This window comes from Parambassis ranga, chromosome 2 (assembly GCF_900634625.1).
Source record: "Parambassis ranga chromosome 2, fParRan2.1, whole genome shotgun sequence".
Classification (NCBI taxonomy): domain Eukaryota; kingdom Metazoa; phylum Chordata; class Actinopteri; family Ambassidae; genus Parambassis; species Parambassis ranga.
The window spans coordinates 19,935,183-19,960,344 of record NC_041023.1 but is presented as its reverse complement, the minus strand read 5'-3'; the positions used below and the strand labels follow the sequence as shown (position 1 = coordinate 19,960,344).

The following is a 25,162-nucleotide window of genomic DNA, read 5'->3' as shown; positions in this document are numbered from 1 at the left end:
CATGACATTTAAAATTAGATCAAGCCTTAATGAAAAGGGGGCATTTGGGGTTTCCATCCAAATAAAAAAAAAAAAACAACAACAAAAAGTCACTTGTGGTCAGGCGGAGGACCCAGATTGGCCCTGGAGGTAAAGAAAGAACCTTTAATGTTCCAAATACTCAGGACAGTTTTCCATAAAATGAGGTAACAACTCATCAGCCTTAACTGATTGCATCTATAGAGCAGTCTGGTGGTCTGCATGGACCCCTGACTAGGGCACTAGGTGAAGATAAACACAGCATCATCAGTATGTTTGTAGTAAAGATCTTTAAAATTTAAGGATGTGGCCCTTTCCAGAGTTATAATATCTTATAATATGTTGCATTTATACTGAATGAAAAAAGCTGTGCACTTCACCAGGTGACTACATGAGGTCTTAAATAAGTCCAGTATTATAGTACATCGCTTGGCAAGCTAAACGCATTCTGTACTGTACAGAGGACACGGCATGGAGGAGATTGATTGACAATGGTCTGCAGCCAATCAGGACGCAGAACACAATGTGCCATACAAAAAAAAAGAAGCATGCAATATTGCACTAAAAACAATCAACGAAATGTGAACTGTGTTACAGCGAGGGACCACTGTACTGAGAGACTTTCTTCATCTCAGTCAGTCAATCCCTTTTGGTGCAAGATCTTTTACTTTCTTGGTGCCATTCTTCAGGATCATTAGTCAATGTTTTCACATGTATCACCAGATGGTAACAAAGGCCCCGGACCGCAGTTGATCCTCTTCCTTTCTAATCACCATTCTTCCCAGGGGTGTCATACCAGGTCTCATACCAACACTTAATGTCTTTCCCGGAGGTCCCTCCACATTTCTGGATGCTGTGAATAGCTTTCTTGGTGGCCTTGAAACCCCCGGCACCACCACCACTGCCTCCCCACCACTCCACCTTGAGGGATTATGATATGGTGTATGTGTGTGTGTGTGTGTGTTTTTGCTTGATCCCTGAAGAGCAACCAGCCCAGGAGGAGGTCAGGGAGCGAGCTGGACAGGTGGTAATGTGTGTCTGTGTTTATGTTGGGATGCAGTTATGTCTAATGTGAAACACTAAAGAACTGAATGTGAAGAATTTAAAGGGACATCTTGTCTAATCCTATTAGTGTCTTTGGAAAGACCTCTGCCTCTAAGACTAATTCCAGTCATGTAAAATGACGTAAAAAAGTCATTTATTACGTTAAAAGGACGCATCCTTTTTTAAATCCTGTGCTGCATGTTGTTTGAGAGTAAGTTACCTGAGTTACTCAAAAAAATATGCGAGTAGCTACTATGTTTGTTCACAAGTATGAAATGCAATTTAGGTTAAAAAAAAACAACAATACCTGCTTTATTTGTGTTAATACTTTCGTGCCAACAACCTACAACTAAAATACGTTACCTGTCTCCGGTTCTGTTTTTATACAAGCAGAATACAGAAGAAACAGTGAGACTCTTGTCCCTTTAGGGTTAATTGTCTCAGGTCACATAGAAAACAGAATTTAAAACCAAGCCTTCATTTGATTAGCTAATTTCATTTACAGTATACTGTGTAAATCAGCTAGCTGAGCATGGAGAAGGGGTCAAACGCTGAAGTTAATGCAGTTGGCCTGTAAAGGCTTCACTGCTTCATTATTAATATTCATTTTTTGTCCTGCCTGTCTGCATGTTGTATTTTGTGAGGTATTTTGTAATTATATAAGCAAATTTTTGATATAAGGGTAAACACTATATATGTATACAAGGCATGTTAGGATGTGTTATTAAATGTATTCAGTAGCTACAAAACTATACGTCTCTACTATGACAATCCTGCGCTCTGGTGTTGAAAATTGAAGATCCGGCTAAATCTTAACGTTTGCTGTTTCCAACACAGTGTTTCATAAATCTGAATTATTACACAGGACCTTCTCTGTCTTGCTCTCTCTGCATGCATGTGCCCACTCCAGTGGGCAAACAGCAGTCCAGCCAGCTCAGGCGCTCAGCCAGTCCAGATGGGTGGTCTACGCCAATCACTGCTGTCTGCTAATGTCCCAGCTTCAGTGATAACCTTCTCTAACTCTTCCTCCCTCCGTGCACTCTCTCCCTGTCACAGTCCTTCTATTTCCTTCATATTTCTTTCCTCGACATCGAGCTTGAGATCAGTGGAAATCAATAATCAAACCTTTTACAGATGATGTCTCTAAATGATATTTTGCAGACACAACACTGAACTGCTTGCACGGCACAAAAATAAATGTATCTTTGAGTACCACATCAGTGTGCAAGCTGGCTAGATTTGTGGAATTTTTGTGCACGGCTTCTTCATCCCCCCCCCCACCCAACCACCAACCCACCCTACAACACACTGCTGTTGTGTGTCTGTTTCCACCGTGACTCACAGGCTCGGCCATGGACATTAGACAAACAAACCTTGACTTGTAGTGTGTATAGTAAAATGCTGAAACCAGAATCTGTTCCAGTGCCACCTTGCAGTTTAAAGGAGGATTTTATATCTCAAGTATTGAAGAAAAAAAAAGAAAAATCTGTTACATCTTTATAATATGATTTTTTAAAATCATATTATAAATGACGGAAAACGGAAATGATGTAATATTAGATCTTTTGTTGGCTAACTTGTGGTTTTAAAAACACCTCCAGCATCTTTCACCAAACCTGTCTTCCTCAGGTGCAGTTGAAGTGATTAGCTCGTACCTCTGGGGCAAGCATCAACTCACAAACACCCACACGCATTTGCACATGCACACAAACACACACATCACACACCAGAGCAACTTTAAAACATGAAAGGCCTCCTACCGTGGTGAAAAACATACTGCAACAATGCTTTGAAGTCTACCAGTCATCCATCTAATGTAGGGATGTTTTCTGTTCCTCCTCTTCTAAAAGTCTGATTCATATATCCCCTTCCCTTCCTAAAGCCAAGAGAGACTACTGATCTGGGAGCCATTCAACTCTTCTCACTATAATACCCACCAAACATCCAAAATTCAGTTTGCATCAAAGCAAAGCAGGAAAACAGATTTATTTTTCCTAATCCCAGATGAGACCTGCAATCTTTGTGCAATCTAAAGAAAATGCACACATGAATACACAACATATTCATACATACAGCGGCACAGTAATTGCAGAGGCTGGTTACGGCTCAGCGATCTGTCAGCTCATTGTGTGTACGTGTTTTTTTGTACTTGCCTTGGACAATGGTGCTACAATCTGCAGACAGAATTCCAAACAAATGACCCCTAAAACACACAGGTCATTCAGATAGTGTAGATACCAACTCTGCGTGTGCGTGCGTGCGTGCGTGCGTGCGTGCGTGCGTGCGTGCGTGTGAGTGCGTGTGAACAACAGTGATACAGGCTAGGTGTTTACACACACTTTTGGTTTGAGGCGATTAATATCAATAGATTATCAATAGTAACATTGGCTGTTGTTTTGAAAGGCCTCTGAAAACAGAAGCTGTGATGATGTCATTGATATTTACATGCAGCAGGCTGGAGAACGTTCACCAAAAGAACCCCACTGTGTTTACGACCTGGCTGGGTTTCACAGTTATTTGATGACACTCTCTAATTATACATGTGACGACATTTGTTTTCAACCTAATGGTCCTGTAATTACACACCTGTGGTGCTACATGGGCTTTTTTTAAACTTGTTGTGTTGTTGATGTTGTTGTTGTTACCATTAGTGACATGTAAAATAAAGAGGCTGTAGTAAACAAAGAAAGAGTAATGCATGAAGAACAAAGGTAGCAACCGCAGACTGTAGGGCTATGTGAATGTCTTTAAGATGTTCCTGAAATACTCTGCAGCATTAAGCGAACATAAGAAAATTAAAATTGCAATATTATTCATGAACAAAATGGCACAAAGACAAAGAGAAGTAATGGCTGGCTTCATGCTTACAGCTGGCCAATCATGGCTGATATAGATATGAGTGGTGCGTGTTATTGCTATATAATTTTTGTGTGCAGTGCCTGCATAAAATATGTTTTTCCACAATTCCACGTAGAAGTTTGAACAGCTTTCTCTGTCCCAGCAGCTCTTATCTATATTTAAATGTATTTCGACATAATTTAGGGACATTCCATAGAAATGCTGCATTTAGTTTGAAAGTTGGAGCTGAAATAATATGTTGAAAAACATACTTGCTAAGCTAGCTGTTGTTAGCAATATCAGTTCATAAACAAGGTATTAATAAGTGGCACCACATCGTGTCCACAGATGCACTGTGTATGTATGATTGAGGTAATATGACACAAGCAAATCAAAGTGCTTATAAGAGTGTACTTTCTGATATAGTTGATGCACAAAACAGCCATCTTGGATTTTTTTTTGAGGTTCTTCACCTTTCAGGGTTTGAAATTTGGGTGCTGGAAACTCAAATAAAATGCACCAGACGTCAGCATGCTAACCCAAACATGATGAAAATATACATGCTAGATGTTATATGAATGCATCCTTTTGCTTAAATGCACCGCAGAGCTTCTAGCTCACATCTGACTCATGCAGCTTCATTGTGATGTTCTGTCATGGTGACCTACCTTCCATGTGTTTCTGGATTGCCACCAAACAGGTGCTTGTTCTCTGGCGTAGGCTGCGTCATTGGGACACTGTGTGGAGCGAGAGTGATGGACGGTGCCGCTGGGGCATCGGGGGCAGAACTGGGGCCAGCTATGTGGGTGCGTTCCAGGCTCGTACAAACTCTGTCCGTCATCTCTCTGACTAATCATCCACTGGTTGTTTTGGCCGTAGCACGACTGGAACATTTCTGACAACCCTGGATCTAAGCAAAAAAAAAAGGGAAATATCAATTAGACAGTAAATTAACCAATTATGTAATGAAATTGTTATATTATCCTTATTAAATCATGATTTATAGTTGGATCTCTTAGTTAGAAGAGGGAAGCAGGAGGGCAGGAGGGGTGTGTGTGTGTGTGTTTGTGTGTGTGTGTGTGTGTGTTGGTGTATATATAGTGAAAAACGGACCTGTTAGACATCCATGCAGCTGATTCTGGTGGTTTTACTGGTTGCTAATCTCAAATGTTGAGCTATTTTCTAAATAAACAGCGACGTTACAGCATTTATTTGCTTTAACTCACATCTTTTGCATCAACAGATACTCAGACGTTCTACAGCTGTTGCCTTTCTGAAGGTTTCTGCCAGTTTGAGGACTATACCCATAGGAACAGCAACATCTCGCTCAAGTTTATTTGAGAAATAATAATAAATGACTCCCCTTTTGATTTGTAGGGGGGGTTAGAATTCCGTCCACTGAATGGACGAACAAACTGGATTACTAGTGGGACTGAAATAACAACAAGCAGCATGCCTTACATCAAAGCATCTCTGAAACCCTGGCTTAACCAGAATCAGTTGATGTTTAATCAAAAGCCAATTTGATTGGAAAAACATTGCTGTTGACCATCCTTTGTTATGAATTTGGAATATTACCACCCATTGAGCAGCTAAATATATGGTTTGAGGTAAAATCATTAATAGACCTTTTTTCATTTTTATTATTATTATTATTACTATTATTTGTCTGGTAGCAGTCTTTCCCTTTTTTTTGACCCACAAAAGACGCAGGAAAAGAGACTCCCAGCGTGGTAGGAATTAATATGTTCCACTTATTTTCTGTCATTGAATGCTGGAAATAAAGGTGATGGGGTCTCCGCTGTAACACACAGGGGAGACCAGCCCAGAAGTGGGTTAGACGGCATCAATACGATGGTCCCAGAGGAAGCCGAGGAAAGGGTGCAAGTTTGAAAGTTAAGTAAGCACCTCATATCTAAATTACAATATTTGAGTGCAAATTAGCTGTCACTTCCAGAGGAGTGGTAACGGAGAACACATGCAAAATAGGACTTGTTACAAAGCAGAACTAACTGAACACAAAGTAGAAACGTGTGTGTGTGTGTGTGTGTGAGATGAGAATCTCAGAGTGTCTCCTCTCTCCTTGTGTGGGAGGTTAATTGGCAAGGCGTATGGCTGTCCAAGCATGGTGCAAACAGTGTTTAATTGCCTTTATTCTGTCGCCAACATCTCACAATACCTCTGCAGCAGAATTTGCCAAGCAGTTCTAGGCACTATGTGTTGATGACGTGGGCCCTGGCCGGCCTGAGAAAACAGTAGAGAAAGGGTTTTGTCCACCTAGCTGCATTCCTGCAAAAAAATGTCCATCTGGAACAACTGCTGCGTTTGTGTGTTTAGCCCAAACCTTTGTTTGGGATTTGAGGGCTTCTCTGTTAGCCCATGAGCAAGGCATCTTTCTTAAATAACAATAATTATCTGGCTTGACTGAGAGGTTTATGGGTAAGGGAATGCCAGTCAACCAGGGATTTTTACATCGACTTACCTGTGAAATGTGTATTTAGGTCACATAGATAGTGGGAGTAAAGCGGAACTCTGCTAAAGCACAAGATTTGTAGGTGTACTTTCCCATGGCCTCTGCTGGTTTCAGCTTAAAACGCTAGTTGCTGTACCTACCACTGTTGAGTGCTATTGGACATGTGTAACATTACATTAGCATTGGTGCAGACTTTAGTGCAACAACTGCACCTCCCTTGACCAACATTTGGAAGTCTGTAATTTCATTTTTTAGTCTTGTAATACACATTTAAGTAAGTTTTTTCTTGTCTATTAGCACACATTACACATTTTGAAATCACACTGTGCTGTTGTAGAAACCAAAGCATTTATATGATGCAATATATTGGATACTACTTCTATCTCTCTATGAGATATATATATATATATATATATATATATAGTATACATAAGTATAAGTACAATTGCCCAGCAAAATATATGCTTAAGTAAAAGTAGAAGTGCACCAACAATCCTACTTAAGTAAAAGTCTTAAGTACTTTTAAATGTACTTAAAGTATTAAAAGTAAAAATACTCATGCACTGAATATATATATATTTGATTTCCATTGCAAAGGATATCTGAACAGGTTAAAATAATCAAAGAAATCATCTTAAAATTAAAATGGACAATGTAAAATGTGTAATTATTTTACATTTTCACTACCCAGAAGCAGCTATGGACAGGTATGTGTGTCATGAGGCAGGCTGTGGGCATCAAGTAAACAGAGAGGCTGCTAATAAAAAACAGGCATTCAGCATTTTTACTGTGTAAGTATTCCTGCTGTAGATTAATGTTATGATTGATGTTAATCAGACATTAATGGATGGACCTGTGTTAGCAGACAGTAGCTAACTAGTTAGCTAACTGAGCCAGAGCACCGGCATCATGACTGAGGCTCATTATAGAAACACAGCTGGTAGCGTGACACCACCTCCATGTAAAAGTATAAAGTATGGACTATTATTTTTACTTAAGTAAAGTATAAATACATACAAATTTACATGAGTACAGTAACGAAGTACAAATACTTAGTTACATTCCACCACTGTATCTGTGTTAATAATTGTAGCATCAAGGCTAACTATTCAAGATCCAGAGCCCCATGTGTAGTCCCCAGGAAGCCAGTCTTGAGAGTATCAGGTGTTCTTTCTATTTTCTTCCTAATTAGCTTACCCTTGTTAACGTGGCTCATTATTGATTATCTGTTGAATGGCTACGTAACACTATAAACGGTGTGACTGTGATGTGCTGATCTCATGAGACCACCACCTTATGATCTCCTGGTTGTTCAACAAGTGTTCCTCCTATTTGAGCCTGTTTGACTCTCTTTTGTTCCAGCTGAGAGCTGACAGTGGAATTACAGGCCTCCTGCTGCTCCCAGGATAGGCTCTGCAGATAAACAGCGCCTCTGGGGCCTGCTGGAAAACAACAAGTAGCAGCGCTGCACTACTTGCACTTATTCACGGCTCCAGGCCTGGTTTCTGTGAACTGAGTGATTTAATCAGCACATCCATATATATATATATATATATATATACAGGCAGTTTTTTATTAAAAAAAACTAATGACTATATTGTCTTGATATCATCATAAGATATTGTCTCTTTACTATGTAAAGGTTTTTATACAATAATAAATATGTTCTTTAGATACAACTCAGGGATTTAAATGCTGTCTAGGCATTTAGACATTTATTATATATTTCTATTTCATATTTCAGTTTATCTTTTCTTCTATTTGTCTGTAACAAACAAGAATTTCCCCTCGGGGATAAATAAAGTCATTTCTAATTCTGATCTGATTCTGATTCTGATCCTATCCAAGTATTTATGTGTCTGTCTATCCCTGCTACACACTTGTACAGATCCTCACCCACCCACGTGGAGACAGGAAGTTTGTGTGTCTGTCACAGATGAAACAAAAACACACACACACACCGACACACCAATGTCTGCCTCATTAAAACCTTTCCCATAGATCTGTACAGCTCTTCACTCATCATCACCTCCAATCCGCTCAACCCTCGCCTCCCTTTGAGCTCCACTACTTATTTTCATCAAGGCCTTTCTCTTTCTCTCTCTCTCTCTCTCTCTCTCTCTCTCTGTCCCCCCTTCTTTCTCTCTATCTCTCCCCTTCTTATCCACAGTGGGCTTTGTTGCTGGGCTGTCATGTATTTAGGAGCCTATTTATTTGCTTTCTTCACTGCTAATTCTCTCTTATTGTCCCTCTGGGCGTCCCATTGCGTCAGGAACAAGTCCTCCGCCAAAGTTTTGTTCCCTGTGTTCAAGACATGAATCATTGAGCCAAGATAATGATGAGGAGCTCAGACATGCAGCAGATCCAGCCTCTATCGCTGATCACACCAGTAAAGGCTGAGCTCACCGTTTAGAGCTGTGTTCATCAACTATTTGGTGTAATCCACTTAATTTAAAAAAAATCTAAATGTGTATTTCAACGTGTCACTTTGGTTTAAGTCTCATAAAAACTCAATAGACTGCACTGCATGCTGAAGTACAATACACTCATTAAAAGCGAAATAATTATCTTTTTACCTCTGAGTCTGCCCCTCAGGCAGTGATAATATTAAATTATCTAATCTTGTATAATCCTAGAGGCCCAAGAAAAATTTTGATTGGGACTGCAATCCGTCTGTGAGCTGGAGGAATGAAGACATGTCTGGGGCATCTTTAAATGGGGCAAAATGACATAAAGAAGCTCTGTAAATATGGCACGCTACATTATAGGCTAATTGGTTTAGCATGCAGCACTATAAGCAAAGTCAAAACAGGGGAGGACGTCGTGTCAGTGTCTTTTAATCTTGACCCATTCAGTGGATCAAAAACACCTCACTTTTATTTTGAAAGGGCTTACATGACAACAAGCTGACAGCCCGTCTGTGTGGTGTTCACATTTTACTACTGCACAGAATCAATTACTGTATGTGTGTGGGCTCACATGGATTAAAGGCTTGTGATTGTGTTGATGCATACAATTTTAAGACATAATCACATCAGCAGGAACAATTAATGAATCAATACATCCATCATCATCTCCATATTGTGTCCTTTGTGGCCAATATGTAAGTGAATCTGTAACATTGTGCCAAAGCACATAATTTGTGATGTTGCTAACTATGTTTTGTCATAAGAAATAGCACCTATGTGTATATTTGAACAGTTTTTGTATGAATATTATGATGGAAGTTGCATCATAATTATTTTGTCGTGAAACTATTAATTTTATATGACAATAGTTTAACAAATACTTCCTGTATTTTGCAATAACAAAATAACTTCAGTAATTTCCCTTAAAGTAATCTTAAGACAATGTGTGTGTACCCATCAGGACACATGATCATATAGAAACATGATCATAAGAAATATAAACATCCAGCACTGACCAGTGGCAATTACTTTCTGCTGCCTTTCTGTTGTTTTGCTCACATCAGTGTGAAACCACTGTGTACAAATTTAAAGAGCAAAGCATGAAGGAGTCCACCTCTCCCCTCTCCCCCCTCAAGCAACACACACACACACACAGCGAGTCCATATGCGTCCTCTTCACAAGTCAATCAGATCCGTTTTGTGACATCAAAGAGAGGTTTCAGGAAGAAGCTGCAGACCGTGGATGAACATTCACTTTCGCTTTTCATCGGTCAAGGGTCTGCGCCACCGCTGAGAGGAGGTTACCAACGGCTCACTTTGAAGTCAGCCCTCAGAGCAGACAATGTTTACATTCGTCCAGCACATCACACACAACCACTTCTTATATGCATCTCTCTGTTGACTTCTAATGTAAAAATATTGATTAAAAAATTGATGACTGATATTAATATTATTATAATAAAAGGCTCAAGAAACACTTTAGGACACATGAATAAATACAGAGGGCCAAGTTGTCAATCCAACAGTGTCCACAAGATGGCGTTGTACACACTCATTTAACCAACTTGCATTTCCTTCTTAAAACTGCAACTCAGGCCTCACAAACCATTTGAGTGGGTGTGTCAGTTTCCAAATGACATTACTCACAAGCCATGAGTCACACAAGTGATGACTTCTCACAATTGCAAAACTTGTGAAGTGCCCTGTGCATAAACCTTAATGTCAAAGCACCACGTCCATAATACTGCACACTCCCCCTGAATCTGCACCACACAAATGCACACAACACTGCTGCTGCACACTGCACACCACAGACACACGTCTGGGCACATGTATATAACTATAAAATACATACAATAGGCAAAATCTGAGCTTTAATTACACATTTAAGCTTCCTAAATGCTAAATGTGTGCTTGTGCTTTCTAGGATTATCATTATCATTTGGTCAAATTTAGGCATCTTGACTCATGGTCTCGTGCATCCTTTGCACACATCTCTTTGCCATTTACCCACACGGTTTTTCCCTCCCTGCACACGCTCGCCTCTTGACAACAACATTCCCGTGATGCAAGATTGGAGAAGTTCACAGAGTTTTTTCTGAATATATTGTAAATATTATCAGATGACTAGAAAAAAAATGAGGAAGCCCTCCCATGAGGAACTTTTCCCGCTGTGTCATTCTGATGTCTCAAAGCAGACATACAACACACAGGCGAGGCAAGGACAGCAAGGGGATGCTATGAGGTTTAATGCGGCGTGCTAACCTCATTATACAAGGACGGTTTAAAGATAAAGCAGTGTGAAAAAGATGCACACAGTAATGATGTTATATCAGTAATAAAAAGCTAATTTTAATCAATCAGATTGGAGAAACAATTTAATATCTGTGTTTCAGTGTTAGATAATCAGTTAGGATACTTTAAAAACAGTTATTACACACATGAACTAATGTGGTTACATCAAAAGCTTATTTATGCAGACCTTTCTGCTTTGTGATGACCTGAAATATAGTGTTATGTATCTAGCAATTCATAGATAAAAGTTACATTCTTGTGTGTATTAATCACGTAAAATCATTGTAATTTTAGAATTTGTCGAGGGTGAGCAACAGGAATGCATGATACACCAGTCATCATGGAATAGCTGAATGTCAGTTTATGATTTTTTGCCACATTTCAGATATTGTTGTTGTTTTAACATAAAAAGAGACTCTGAAATTTCCCATTTTTTAACCACCACCCAGACACTTCTAGTTAATCAAAGTAGTCTTTTTTTATAATTTATGTTAATATATACATATATACAAGCAAGAATTCTATGTACTAAAAAGGCAAAGTTGCTCATCCTAAAGCATTCCTACCTGTCTGTGAGAAACCTCCTGCTGAACAGGAAGGTGAGGGAATTCCTTCCCGTCTTTACCCGTGTCAACAAGAAGAGGTTTTTATAGAGCAGCGTGTTTTGTAAAGAAATGATGAATTCATTACCTGCTGGTTGAAATCTACTAGAAGACAGGTCCCTCTTCACTGCTTTTCCAGCTCCAAACTATAGTTGATCTACCTCCTGATTGATGTTTGAATCATTCTTAGGAGCACAAGTTAGTGAAAGGGCCCCACATTTAAACCAAGTTGTGTTTCCTCTTTTCAGCCAGGAGCGGGGTGCAAAGGGAAGCTTTTTTTTTCTTTTTTTTACGTCAACAGCCCCTTGCACCCAAGACAGAAATAATCACAGATTCTTGCAAGTCATCGTGTGGCACAATCACGGCTGAAAGATAAAAAATAGAAACTGTTTTGAAAGATTCTCGACCAAACGCGGGTAAAATTGCAACAGATACGGCCGCCGATTTGATATTGTTGTCAAGGTCGATACTAAAAATAAAGGCTTGACTTTCAAGTATGGACTGAATGCTGTTAATTTATTCTTGAGACAGTTTGTCCATAACTGATCAGTGCTGCTTAAACTGTAAGAAGAGAAGTGTTTTTGGTCAAATTCCTGGAACTAGTGAGAGAAAAAGGGCTCCGATATTGCTTTCACGGTCACACTGTAATCTGCATAATGAAACTGATGAACAACCCATCAGGGACGATTTGAGAGAAAAAGCCTCCAAATCCCCCTTCAGATGCATGTTGATTGTGTTTATTCACGACAGTTAGGTTGATGAGGGAGCAACATGGAGGAGGCTGGATGGACACTTGTTACGCGTTAACCGTTAAAATAGCAGACATCTCTTGACGGAGAACAAACAGCAAAAGCAGGCCGAAATCAAGGCGTCTGCGAAAGCTCTCAGGAATGCAAATTCAAAAGCACTTCATTACTTGCTTTTTCCCTGCAATCTTGTGTCTGAGAGACTGAACTAAGTGTTTAATCAAGCCAAAAACCAAACCATGTCTGAGGGGCCAGAGAGGAGACACCTCTGCTCGCAAGAAAACGGCGAGGCCACGCGTGCGTTCAGAGCTCACAGTCCTGTTTGAAAGTGTGTTTTGAAGCCTTTTTTTTATGACGGAACATTTTTTGTCCAAAGTTTTTGTGTCTTATTGAACTCATTTGCAGGCATGCACCATGCTGTTTCCTGAAGAAACTGAACTATTGCAAACCACAAGCTGTGAAGAACAAGAAAATGATCCATAGATTGTGCACATGCTTATTTCTGCTGTAAAGTTGGACATTTTAACATTGAAGAGTGACTCACTCTTGGAGGCTGCCCCTAGAGGCTGTGTAGTAAACTACAATTTTCTCTAATAATGACACAATGCTAACGCTAAAATTTTGCATATAGCATTTTGCACATCAGTAGTATTTTAGTGTAATGTCTTATTTTTAATTAGCAAGTGCGGTTGAAGTTCAGTTCCTTAGGTTCATACACACTGATATTCTGGCCGTAGTGCAACAGATGACGCAGGAGCATTGTTACGAGTCATTCTGAGGGACAATAGTCAATTACAATAGTTCTGGAGAGTCCAGGCAACTCAGGTGATCACCACCGTGAAAGGTAGTCTTATTTTCAGTGCATGTGTGTTTATGTCGGGACTTTCATTTGTCTCTCATGTACACAAAAACAAACCACACACATCATTGTATGCAGCTCTCCTCCACCAAAAGGAAAGTTAGCAAAAACTCCATCTGCTGCGGGGGTTAAGTTAATAGAGGGGGACCTTTTCACACCTGCATTCCATAACATTAACTGAACAAATTGTCTGAACTATTCTGGTCCAGGCTGAAGCTTATTTTTCTTGCTTAACGTAATTTTAACACTGTGTGGCTATTCACACACCGACGGCAGGCACAAGTCTTCTGTTGTCTGAAATTAGAAGCGTTAACCCACTGAGGAACTTATAACTGACTCAATGGATTTAGCACCATAAAAGCATTAGAGTTATCAGTATGCAGTGAGCTAAAAGGACACATTCTGTTGACAAAATAAAGCACAAAAAGTACAAAATATTCACCATTTCTTGGTTCTTTTTTTCCTGATTGACTAATCAATTTGTTGAATGATAAACTAAATCTGTTTAGACTGTCTATCTGTATACCAAACCTAATTTTCTACGATGTCTGCAGGCTCAAATCAGCCTGAATAATCTCCCACGCCTCCAAGAACATGCACTGTGCACTTGACAAATGACCATGATTTACTTATGACGTAGGGATTTCTCTCCTTTATCTTGTTATTGTTCAACAGCCAGAATGTGCGGAATGCAAGTGTGCGTGAGTGAACTCAGTGAGAGCTGACATTCGACATTAGATTTATGGGTGGAGATTACAACCCCAGGGCGCTCTGGCAGAAAACAGAGAAAAAGCCAAGGCCGATGGGAGAGACAGGAGATGGAGAGAGAAAGGCAGGGAGAATGGAGCAAATGCCATGAAATGAAATGAGGTGTTTGATCTCCCCAGGACAGGTCAGGTCTTACCAGCGGAGCGTCTGATCTGATGTAGAGCCGGTGAAAGCCTGGACAACCACCATCTGCACTGAGCGTTCGTTATATAGCCACACATAATGGAAAAGGAGACAGCAGCTCATTGTGATCTATATATTTATTTGTGACAGTGCCATCCTCTCTGTGTCTGTTCTACTCGCTGGGCTCCTCTCTCTCTTTGAGAAACATCCTCCTCAAACACAAAGCTCACACTGTCTTTGTCCAGAAGTTTCCTTGAGAGGCGCTTGGTTTTAACTCGAGGCCTCTGTTGTATCTTCAAATACCTACTGCTCGTTCTTCTTCTTTAGTCTAATTGATGCACTTGATACAGTGAAGCGATCTCAGCCTACAGATGCAAAATAAGAGGCTGCGAAATGAAACCGGCCCTTTTAGGTGGCAATTGTGTGTGTGGCTGCGTCTTCATCTGGTTTACCTGCGGGTCTTTGATCCTGACAGCGTGCGACGGTGTTTGATTCCTGGGGTACTTTGACAGTTTGCAGGCTGGCAAAAGGCCCTCCACTGTCTGAAGTTAGATCAGAGGATGGAGGGCCTGAAAAGCAGGCGTCCAGCTGGGAGAAGATCAGAAGAGACAAACTTTTGCGAGATCCATTGTGAGGTACACAGCGGCTGCTGGCTCCCATAACTTTCCCCTTTGTATGTTTTTTTTCTAGGAGGCTATCTTCTCCCTCTCTTATCTTCTGCTCAGAGTGTTGAATGGCTCAGTTAAAGGTCTGTGAGGTTTTATCTGATTTTGCCAAAATAAGTCACTTTGTATTTGTTCCCTCTGTCAGTTGCCTCTCTTGGGCTTTAAGGCTCTTCTGTGTGTGCACATTGATGCACACCTCACCATTTTAATATGGCACCAGGAAGTCAAAAAGACTAATGAATAGAAACATACCAACAACAATCAACAGTATAATCCCTATGTATGACCAACAAATTTAAGCATTCAGAAACATTTCACGTGTCTCCTGGTTACATTTAAATCACCTGGTTATGTAAACTAATACATTCTAAACACATCTCCATACTTCCTCCCATGTTGCTTTAAGAGAATGTGTGTCTACTTTTACACTAATAAGATTGATCAGCTTCTGTATTTGTCATATCTGAACTGCAGTGATGTTAATAAGGAAAGCCATACTACTTACCATTGTCTAATGAATATGAGCTTTTCTATTGATTAGTATAGTACATGAAGCTTTTGAGAGCTTCAACTGAAATGATCAATCATTTACCGGCTGTATTAGCTAATGTGTGAATATTCAGCTCTAGTGGGTGATTTTATAAAGCGTTTCACATGTTTGGAAAGGGTAATGATGCCCTCTAGTGGATCAATGAAGAAACAAAGATAGGCACTGTTGTAGGATTAAGAAATAACCTGTCCCTAGCCCAGATCATATTTCAAGATATTTAAATGAAATTATCCAAATTATGTGTTGCAGATCTGTACTTTAGTCAATTAAATTTGATCTGTTGTGTTAATTTTTTTCATAAACATCTGATTGAAAAAAGCTAGTGTTTATATATTTTTTCTGTGGATACTGCAATATTAAAAAAATAACACTAATTCAGCCTCTAAGCAGATCCACACGCTGAAAACTGTTGCATCCTAATAAACAGATTGACAGGAGCGTGTGGCCGCCTGTGGCCTCAGTCCCTTCAAAATGAATTAAAAGGCATCATTAATCGATCGACGATGCCAGCGTTGTTTGCCATCTCTGCGCTCGACACTTGCTGTCCCTTCCCCGCCGTGTCAGCAGCTTCAGCTCCGTGCTCGTCCTCCAAACAAATGGCAGCAGCTGTGAAACTAAACACCGGTGCACAAATGCCCATTGTTGGACTGGGGACGTGGAAGGTGAGTTAAGTCTTTACTTACTTTGTTTTCCAAAGGTGCATACATTAGTTTGACCCGTTGAGCTAGCTGGACGTGCTTACAGAGCGCATGAGTGGATAGGATAGAACTTTCTTGAAAACTGCAAACACTTCAACACAAGAGTGAGTTTTTTAAGCCGTATATAAACAGTTGTAGACTTTGGGTGTTCACTGCTGGACCCCACCTTTACGTCTGGTGCTAGCATTGGCTAATACACTCTTTACAGCGAGCTTCTGCAAACGTAACCGTGTGCAAAGCAGCAGGCTCAAATTACACAGAACTTCACTTTCATCCACCCCAGTCAATAAAGATCACCATAACACGTGTTTACTCTTTATGAGACACACCAACTATTATGTAACGTAATCCTTAAAGTGCTGATAATGCCTTTTATCAAACAGCTTACCCGCCCAGTTTGTTGATAATAGTGTCACCAACATTTTCTGCACCTGTTAAGAACTACTTTATTAATCCCAGTAGGGGAATTAGGTGTAGTATTAAGTAGTGTATACTTTTTTGCCACTTATATAGTAGTACAGTATTTATTTTATTTTGCTGGAATTGCTAAGACCTGTCAGTAGGCTTTAACTCTTTAACTTTATTTATTCACCTATTGAGAATAATAAATGTGGGCATTTAACCACCCTAACAGCTGTCTGCTGCTCATTAGAATGCAAAACCCATAATAACAGTTAAAATAAAACATAAACTGCCATTTTAGCCAACTTGTTAGGGTGGTACACCTGCAGAGGGAACATAACCCTAGAGACAACGTTAAAATGTGAAAATATTCCATTTGTAGCAAAAAACACTGATACATTTATGAGGACTTTTTCTGTCATTACAATGCATCATCCCTGTCTCTGTTCAGTCTCCACCCGGTAAGGTCGCAGAGGCGGTGAGAGCAGCCATCACAGCCGGGTACAGGCACATCGATGGGGCGTATGTCTATGAGAATGAAGCAGAGGTGGGCGAGGGTGTGCAAGCCATGATCAAGGCTGGTGTAGTGAAAAGGGAGGATCTCTTTATTGTCAGCAAGGTGAGTACATATTGTATGCAAGAACAGATCAGTGTCTGCAGCACTAGAGCGTGCTTGTTAGCTCCTTCACTTCTTTGCTCTTCCATTTTGTAGCTGTGGTGCACTTATCATGAGAAGTCCCTCGTAAGGCAAGCGTGTGAGAAGACTCTCAGTGACCTCAAACTGGACTATCTAGATCTCTATCTAGTGCATTGGCCCATGGGTTTTAAGGTAGGAATGTTGCTGTGTGTGTGAAAATGTTCCTCTTTAACAGTGTGCTAAGTAAGACAACAACCCTGAACTCATTCACTGTGCCATCTGCACTCCTATTTTTGACAGAGGGTTTGAAGGTAATTAATTCCTCTGTCACAATACAGGCTGGCAGTGAACTCTTTCCTTTGGACAGTGCAGGAGAGACGATCAGTGACAATACTCACTTCCTTGAGACATGGGAGGTAAGTTAATTGAACACACATTGAAACTTTATTTACATTAATCTGGGCTTATCAGTTAAAAAGAGCTTCAACTTCTCATCTGTTGACATAAAAACAAGATGATTTTGAAATGTCCTGATTTATTCCATTGCTAGTAAGAACAAATTAGGTTTGGTACTTCCAAGAAGATAGAGCAAGGTTAATGTGGTTTATTTTCTCAGGGGATGGAAGAGCTGGTGGACGCCGGTTTGGTCAAAGCTATTGGTATCTCCAACTTCAACAAGGAGCAGATTGAAGCCATTCTCAACAAACCAGGTCTCAAGTACAAGCCTGCTAACAACCAGGTTAAACAACTCATTTATCTCAGTAATGTTTTTTTGATGCTGGATATTTATCCTTGAATGCTTTTTTTTTCTGTAACCGCTATCTGTGTCAAATATATAGTTGTTTCAGATATGACATCTTGGGGTCAAGCCTATTCTGCAGATGCATTTCAAGCTTGTGGTTCTTAAAGGGCAAGGGGCCATAATGGCATTATCTGTCTCCTCCTATCAGGGGAAATAAATGTCTAGTTAATTCATAATGGGACACAGCAGTCCCTTCAGGCTACACCAATTAGCTTGGATGACCTTATATTTTTGTGCTTTTTCAGAGCCATTGTTCAGCATCAATGTCCTGCTCTATCCTGCTCTGTCTTCTATTAGATTTAAGCACCATTCTCCTCCTGCTTGTTGTCATCATACACAAAACAAAAGTCATTTGTATTGAATATCAGTCCATTTATTCCTTAGTCATATAAGTGTACTCAATTTGACAATCTCTTGCTTGACCTAATGTCTCTGTTCTTTCTGTTTGTTTGTCTCACTAGGTGGAGTGCCACCCATACCTGACACAGGAGAAGCTGATCAACTACTGCCACTCTCAGGGCATTTCTGTGACAGCATACAGCCCCCTGGGGTCCCCTGACAGGCCATGGTGAGGAGGCAGAACAGCATGACAAATGCCAAATCTAATGCTCAGACTAAACCTGTGCACAAAACTGTTTACTCCAGTTGCACTTTATTCAGGGCAATCCATACATATATTAGTGTAAGGTTTGGTGTGCACTTTATTATGAGTGATGGCTGATGTCGTCCTCTTTACCGCACATACAATTTTATGAATATAATTTACTAAAAACACAAAATGAGAACTGGATTTAGAAGAAGATTGTCAGAAGGATACAAATGCAGAGGGTGTGTTAACCTAAGGCAGAACTGACTAACATTATTTAACCTTATTTACCATTATCCAAATAAATACGCCCAATAATGAAACTTGAGCTGCTACTCTAATGTGGATATCATTTGGTTTCTCATTACTGTTCGTGTCATCCCTGTTTTTGCTGTCAGATCCGTTTGGTTAGTTTCAACTTGTGACTGTTGTTCCTCATTGTGTATGGCCCACATTTTTGTCATGTGTGCAACATTAGGCAATAATGACCTACTTTTAGGATTTGTCATTAGTTTATGCAAGGAAAACTTGTCTATAAAACTGTCTATTCAACTCTCCGACTGGAGAGTGCTGAAGAACTCACATATGAAGCTCATCTTCAGATCATTTTTTACAGTTCCTGTAACTCTGACCTTATCAATAGCAGATGGATTTCTTTCCATTTCTGAAGCATTGGCATAAAAGGCTCATACTGGCCATTTAAATGTGTAATATTCATCTTTCATTTTTTTTTCATACTGTTAAGTATTTTCTGAAGTGCTTGTAATTATGTTGACCACTGTGTGACACTATTAAACAATCACGTAACTGCAGGGCTAAACCTGACGACCCCTCACTTCTGGAGGATCCCAACATCAAGGCCATCGCTGAGAAGCACAAAAAGACGTCTGCTCAGGTACACTGGCTCCATGAAGGAGTCATAGTAAATAACAGATGCTATTTTTCTAGCCCCTTGATCACATTCTTGTGATAATACTTTGCCCCCCCCCCTCAGGTCCTGATCCGCTTCCACATCCAGAGAAACGTGATCGTGATCCCTAAGTCGATCACACCGCAGCGCATTCAGGAGAATTTCCAGGTGATTAGATGAGGAGACTGTCTTCCCCTCTCTTTTCTTTGTGCATGCACTGAAATGGCTCTTTGATTGTTTGCAGGTGTTTGACTTTGAGCTGACTGAGGAGGAAATGAAGACTATATTAGGATTCAACAGGAACTGGAGAGTCTGTCCAATGCAATGGTGAGACTACATTGTTGTATTTTGTTATGTAACATTAAGGTTTGGAAGGTTGGGCATCCTTTATTCATTTATTTTTCTCTCTGCAGGAGCACAAAGCACAAGGACTATCCATTCAAAGCTGAATTCTGAATGAACGCCGCTTATTCTCAGGTTTACAGTGGGTGCTGAAGTCTGCTTCTCTTTTTTCTTTCTGCTCTTTTCATTTTCATGTTACATTTCTGAGGAGAAACAGCTTTTGTTACATGTGAAGTTTTCCGCACACACTCCAAAAATGATCTGATTATTTGAGATTCTTATTGGTGTTTATTATGCATGTGAGTTTTATCTTAGCACAATGTGTTTTTGTTTAGTCCCAAATGTGGCGTTAAATAACTGAAGAACCAAAAATCTGTTCCATAACAGTATAACTGTATAGTTCTGAACAATTATAGAAAAGTTCTGAGAATAGAATAAGCAAACTGCCTTTGTAAAAATACTGATAAGTCTTTAGTATTTGAGGTTAAAGATATTTTTGTAGCACAAAATATTCAGAGATGCACTCCTCACTTGTTAAACAAATCCTTCACCAAGACATTGGCTGAGGTGTTACCCACTAAAGATATAAGCACTGGTAATCTCCTTGAAATGCAGAATATGTTACATCAGCTTATCTGTGGATGAGTCATGTGACACTTTGTGGTCATGTGTAATAACCTGTTACAAAATCATCACTTTCACCTTGTAAACCGTTACAATAAAGTCCTGTGGGAGACAATGAAACACGTTGAAGCATGTTTCCTACTAGACCAGACCAGACCGATCAGAAGAGTTTGTAACCCTTTAGGTAATGAATGTAAGGTCTGTCTAGCAGAAATGTGTGAACCTGGCCAAACCATATCCATTCACTGCAAAAATTCACTGACATCGGTCTGGTATCTCTACATTTCAAATATAGTTCCACTTGGTAGAAATGCACCCAGGGTACAAAAAAAACCTTAAATATGAAAATTATTTTTATAAACCTGCTGTTTACAAAGATGAAACAGTGTCTTGGCAGGCATGCAAGTTCATGTCAAACACTTGTAACCTTACAAAGTTAAACCGCCGTTAGAAAAAAGAAAACACATGAGACAAACTTATACTTGGTCATTTATTTATTAAGGACAATCCTTCAGTTTCACAGGAGCAAAGGCAGTTGAGCACCTCTATAAAGAGCAATAGATTTTTCCTTGCAAACCTGCCTTGCACATGATGTTGGCTGACCTCTCATGGTCCATGAAACTGTCATGTGATGACAGTAAGAAGTTATATGATGCATGTATAGTTTTAAAACCTCACAGCAGGTAGTTGTGCTTTATGTTGTAGTGTTTAAGACACATTTATCCTATAAGCAGGTTTCTAGCAGAACAAGTTGCACAACCTGTTCAGTTGGCTGGATGCTGGAAATATAATAGTGCAATAGATTGATGGTTGTCTCTCTAACTGTCAGGATAATATTTTCTGTAGTCCGATGAGTTAATATTCTGTGTTCAGGGGGAAGTCTTTGTGCTTTGACGCCCTGTGAACAGAAGACAAGATTAGGATGGGTTACCTGAGAACCCGTTGTATCCCTTTATTTGTCTGTACTCACCATGGCAGTGGGAATCCCCTCCAGTTCTTGTTTAAACTCATCATGGCCTTCGTGTCGTCTTTGCTCAACTTAAAGTCAAACAGCTGAAAGTTAAAGACAGTGTTAACTTGAGTAGAACTGCAGAAGTTACCCATTTAACCAGATGCTGCATAAGGGTTTTTAAAATTACAATACCTCAAAATTTTCTTTGATTCGTTGGGGCGTGACTGATTTAGGAATGACGATCACATTCCTCTCAATGTGGAACCTGATAAGAACCTGGTGTGGATAAAGTAGTAAATGTTTGTTTCCTCTTTTCATCTTTTCATGACCACGATTTAGATGGGTCAACACACAGTGCCGCACTGTTTAATACAATTTTTAAAACATAATCCATCATATGAATCTCTTCCTGGTATCTAATAATAATCATTGTTTTGAAGGAGCAGTCAGCAAAAACCTGCTGAAGCACAATACAGTGTGTGGTCACCTGGTTGTTTGACCTTGTGGGACCAGGTGGTCATCATCATACAGATTTATTTTACTTATTTTACCTGTGCCGGAGTCTTGTTGTACTTTTTAGCTATGGCCACGATCTTCGGTTCTTCCAGCAAAGAAGGTTCATCTGACGAAGCCCTTTTTGTAAAAAAAAAAAAAAAAAAGCGTTCAGGCTCTGTCTTCTTCATCGTTGTGATTTCGATGGTCTTACCAGGGTCGGTCAGGGGAGCCCAGCGGGCTGTAACCTGTCACGGAGATGCCCTTGGAGTGGCAGTAGTCGATCAGCTTCTCTTGGGTCAGGTACGGGTGGCACTCAATCTTAAAAACAAAAAGGAAATAAATATTTTTTCTCTACTTTTTTATTGTGCTATTCTAAAAAACCCATTTCCCACCTGGTGGTTGGCAGGCTTGTATTTGATGCCTGGCTTGTTGAGTAAGGCTTCTATCTGGTCTTTGTTGAAGTTGGAGATGCCGAGAGCTTTGACCAGCCCGGCATCCACCAGCTCTTCCATAGCCTTTCAGATGAAGTGGATACTGTCAGTGAAGCAGTTTACTTTCGCAGAAAATATTACATTTTATTTTTTTCTGCTTTATCTGTATCTTACTCATTACTACATTACTACCTATTTGCTTTAGCAGCTGCAGCAAGAACTGTAGAACTGAAAACATGTAACCTTGCTGTAAGTGAGACAATTTATCTTCAGTTAAAATTTATTAAGTTGTATTTGAATTAGACACTATTGGGAAACCTACAATTGTGATATTAATATGTACTGGCATGAAGCATCCAGAGAGACTAGATTACAGAGAGAAGGCCCCATATTTATGTGCTAGTGTCAGTTCAAATGAGAAGTTAACACCTGGATGTGTGCATTGAGTCACTTGGATTACCTCCCAGGTGTCCAGAAAGTTGCTGCCATCAGAGATGACCTGTCCATGTTCATCTAAAGGAAACAGCTCATCTCCTGGCTGCAAAATAATAATAATAATGTTGCATTCAGAGTATCAAGTTGGACAAATGACTTTTGTCTGGTAATAAAGCCTATTAAGTTATTGCAGATATATAAAGTAGGTAAAAGTTGTAAACACTATAACACAGTGTTAATAGATAAAGACCTTGGCTCCCACTGGGAAATGCATGAGGTAAAGGTCCACATAGTCCAGTTTCAGGTCACGCAGAGTCTTCTGACATGCTCCTCTCACCAGTGATGGAAGGTGAAAGGTGCACCATAACTAAGAAGAAACATGTGAGTGTAAACTGAGAGAAGAGTATGACCAAAATTTTACATTTTGTTACAAATAGTACCTTGCTGACGATAAATAGATCCTCCCTCTTTACCACTCCTTTGTCAATCATCGCATGGATTCCAGCCCCAACTTCTTCTTCATTCTGGTATACATATGCACCATCAATGTGCCTGTAGCCACAGCTAATCGCTGCCTTCACAGCCTCGGTGACCTTTCCTGGGTCTGCCTGCAGGACAAACGGGTAGCAGTAAATGTCTTGCCGCTGCTACATTGACTTGTCCTAATCTCTTTTAGGCAGAGGCCAGCGTGCAGTAAAGTGTTAATATTTACCCTCATTGAGCAGGCCTTTAGAAGCCTGTGTCATTTTGACATGACACGAGTTAAACAACAGACAGAATGTTCATTTTGTTAGAATAAAAATACACAATAGGGATTAATTGAACCACTGAATGACAATTGACAAACATTGTAAAAGAACATAGGCAGGGTTAGCATGGACAGAAGCTGTTAAAAGCATTAAAATCTTACCCTCCATGTCCCCAGACCCACAATGGGCATCTTGGCTCCATTGTTAAGTGTAACTGCAGGTATCATGTTGGTGAAGCTCTCAGTCTACCAGGATCGGTCAGCAATGTGACAATGGAAAAAAACATAAAGCAGGAGGAGGAGGAGGAGGAAGAGGAGGAGCAGACAGCCTGTTACACAATACACACACAGAGGAGGGGTCAATAGGCAGAAAGCAATCTGCCTTGTGTTCCTTGCATCCACACACATGGAAATACCCCAATAGACAAAGAGGCGTTGCACAAGGAGGAATGCATCGGCACAAATGATGTGATTATAAGGAAGATTTGTACAATATTGCATAAATTCTAATTCTGAGCAATATACTGTGAAGCTGCGTGAAGTGAGGATTAACTAATTTTTTGAATAAAGAGACTAACAACTTTCTTACAAAGTAATTTGCTGCTACAATTTGAGGTCTGACATATGGCACTTAATGTCAAAGGGTATTCTGAATGATTTCTGCATTAATGTCATCATTATGTTATCGTCATGTTATTGTCATCATGTTATGAGTCACTGTTCAATTATGATGGTTTAATCATAAACGTATGCAGATACATGACTTTCAGGAGGCATTTAAAGTGAATCAGCATCACACTGGACACACAAAGTGTGTTCACATTGGTGCTTTGGTGTCCAGTTTTACTGGACTCTGAGGAGATTTTCTTGAATTTTCTTTAAATGTCATTTATATCTGACTGCAGGTGAGGTATCCCGATCAACATGCTTGATCAAATAATGTCTTCCCTCTTAATTATTGGTGACATTGATCCACTAGAGGGCATCAGTGAAATGTAACACCAAGTGGGTTTAAACAATCAAGGAATTTAACCCTCATGCATTGTTCGCAAACACTACCCTAATGTGTTGTTCGGGGACAAAAACGTCCCCTAACTTTAACGGTTTTAAAAATATATTAGATAAATATTTTTTTGAAATTTTTTTGCATAGACCTTTTAATTAACTTCAGTTCTAATCAACAGTAGTGAAAAAATCATTTTCCCCCAGGATTTTAACCCTTTAATCACCAATTTTATAAGGGGTGGTGCTGAAAATTGAAAAAAAAAAACACAAAATGGCTCATTTTTAATAGAAAAGGTGAATGTGGACTGGATTCTTTTTAACCTTTATTACAGTCTTGGTCATGTCAAACATCAGTAAAAAAATTGACTTGATTGCATTATTAGTTTTTGCACAGCACTGGATTCTAAAATTTGCCCACAGTGTACCGTTGACCTATGAAAAATTTTAAAATCATATTAACAAAATTTATGTAAAATTAAGCTTATTGAGGAAAAATGATTCAATTTGTCCACATATTGACAAAGTTATGGCCAAAATAAACAGAAAAATTTCTCTCAGAGGACAAAAATGTCCCGAACAACACATGAGGGTTAAATTACAGATATACAATTTTATTCAGTTTTATTTATATAGTGCATTTTACAATCAGAAATTGTCTCAAAGCGCTTCACAGAAACTCAGAGCGTAAGACCCAGAGCCTGAACCC

General features: G+C 39.7%; 3 protein-coding genes across 6 annotated transcripts in view; 1 reads left to right on the top strand and 2 right to left on the bottom strand.

Annotated features, from left to right (window-relative positions):
- Window positions 1-11,859, bottom strand: part of tfec (transcription factor EC) — a 38,107-nt gene extending 26,248 nt beyond the window's left edge. For all 4 annotated transcript variants that reach the window (XM_028393843.1, XM_028393850.1, XM_028393861.1 and 1 more), the window contains exons 1-2: window positions 11,767-11,859; window positions 4,569-4,810 (exon numbers count right to left, since the gene is read on the bottom strand). In XM_028393843.1, coding sequence (XP_028249644.1) covers window positions 4,569-4,793 — 225 coding nt within the window. In that variant the 5' untranslated portion in view covers window positions 4,794-4,810; window positions 11,767-11,859. The remainder of the gene's footprint in view (window positions 1-4,568; window positions 4,811-11,766) is intronic.
- A 4,059-nt stretch (window positions 11,860-15,918) lies between these two features.
- On the top strand, window positions 15,919-20,510 carry LOC114451566 (aldose reductase-like). The gene is made up of 10 exons (XM_028430308.1): window positions 15,919-16,051; window positions 16,941-17,108; window positions 17,202-17,318; window positions 17,465-17,542; window positions 17,743-17,865; window positions 18,390-18,496; window positions 19,328-19,409; window positions 19,509-19,592; window positions 19,669-19,751; window positions 19,838-20,510. The coding sequence occupies exons 1-10, from the start codon at window positions 15,986-15,988 to the stop codon at window positions 19,878-19,880; spliced, it is 951 nt and encodes a 316-aa protein (XP_028286109.1). The 5' UTR covers window positions 15,919-15,985; the 3' UTR covers window positions 19,881-20,510.
- A 356-nt stretch (window positions 20,511-20,866) lies between these two features.
- Window positions 20,867-23,884, bottom strand: LOC114432653 (aldose reductase-like). The gene is made up of 10 exons (XM_028400806.1): window positions 23,614-23,884; window positions 23,144-23,311; window positions 22,954-23,070; window positions 22,729-22,806; window positions 22,230-22,352; window positions 22,049-22,155; window positions 21,894-21,975; window positions 21,535-21,618; window positions 21,361-21,443; window positions 20,867-21,288 (listed from the first exon to the last, which is right to left on the bottom strand). Exons 1-10 carry the CDS (start codon window positions 23,677-23,679, stop codon window positions 21,246-21,248), a joined length of 951 nt encoding a protein of 316 aa, XP_028256607.1. The 5' UTR covers window positions 23,680-23,884; the 3' UTR covers window positions 20,867-21,245.
- Window positions 23,885-25,162: the final 1,278 nt, after the last annotated feature.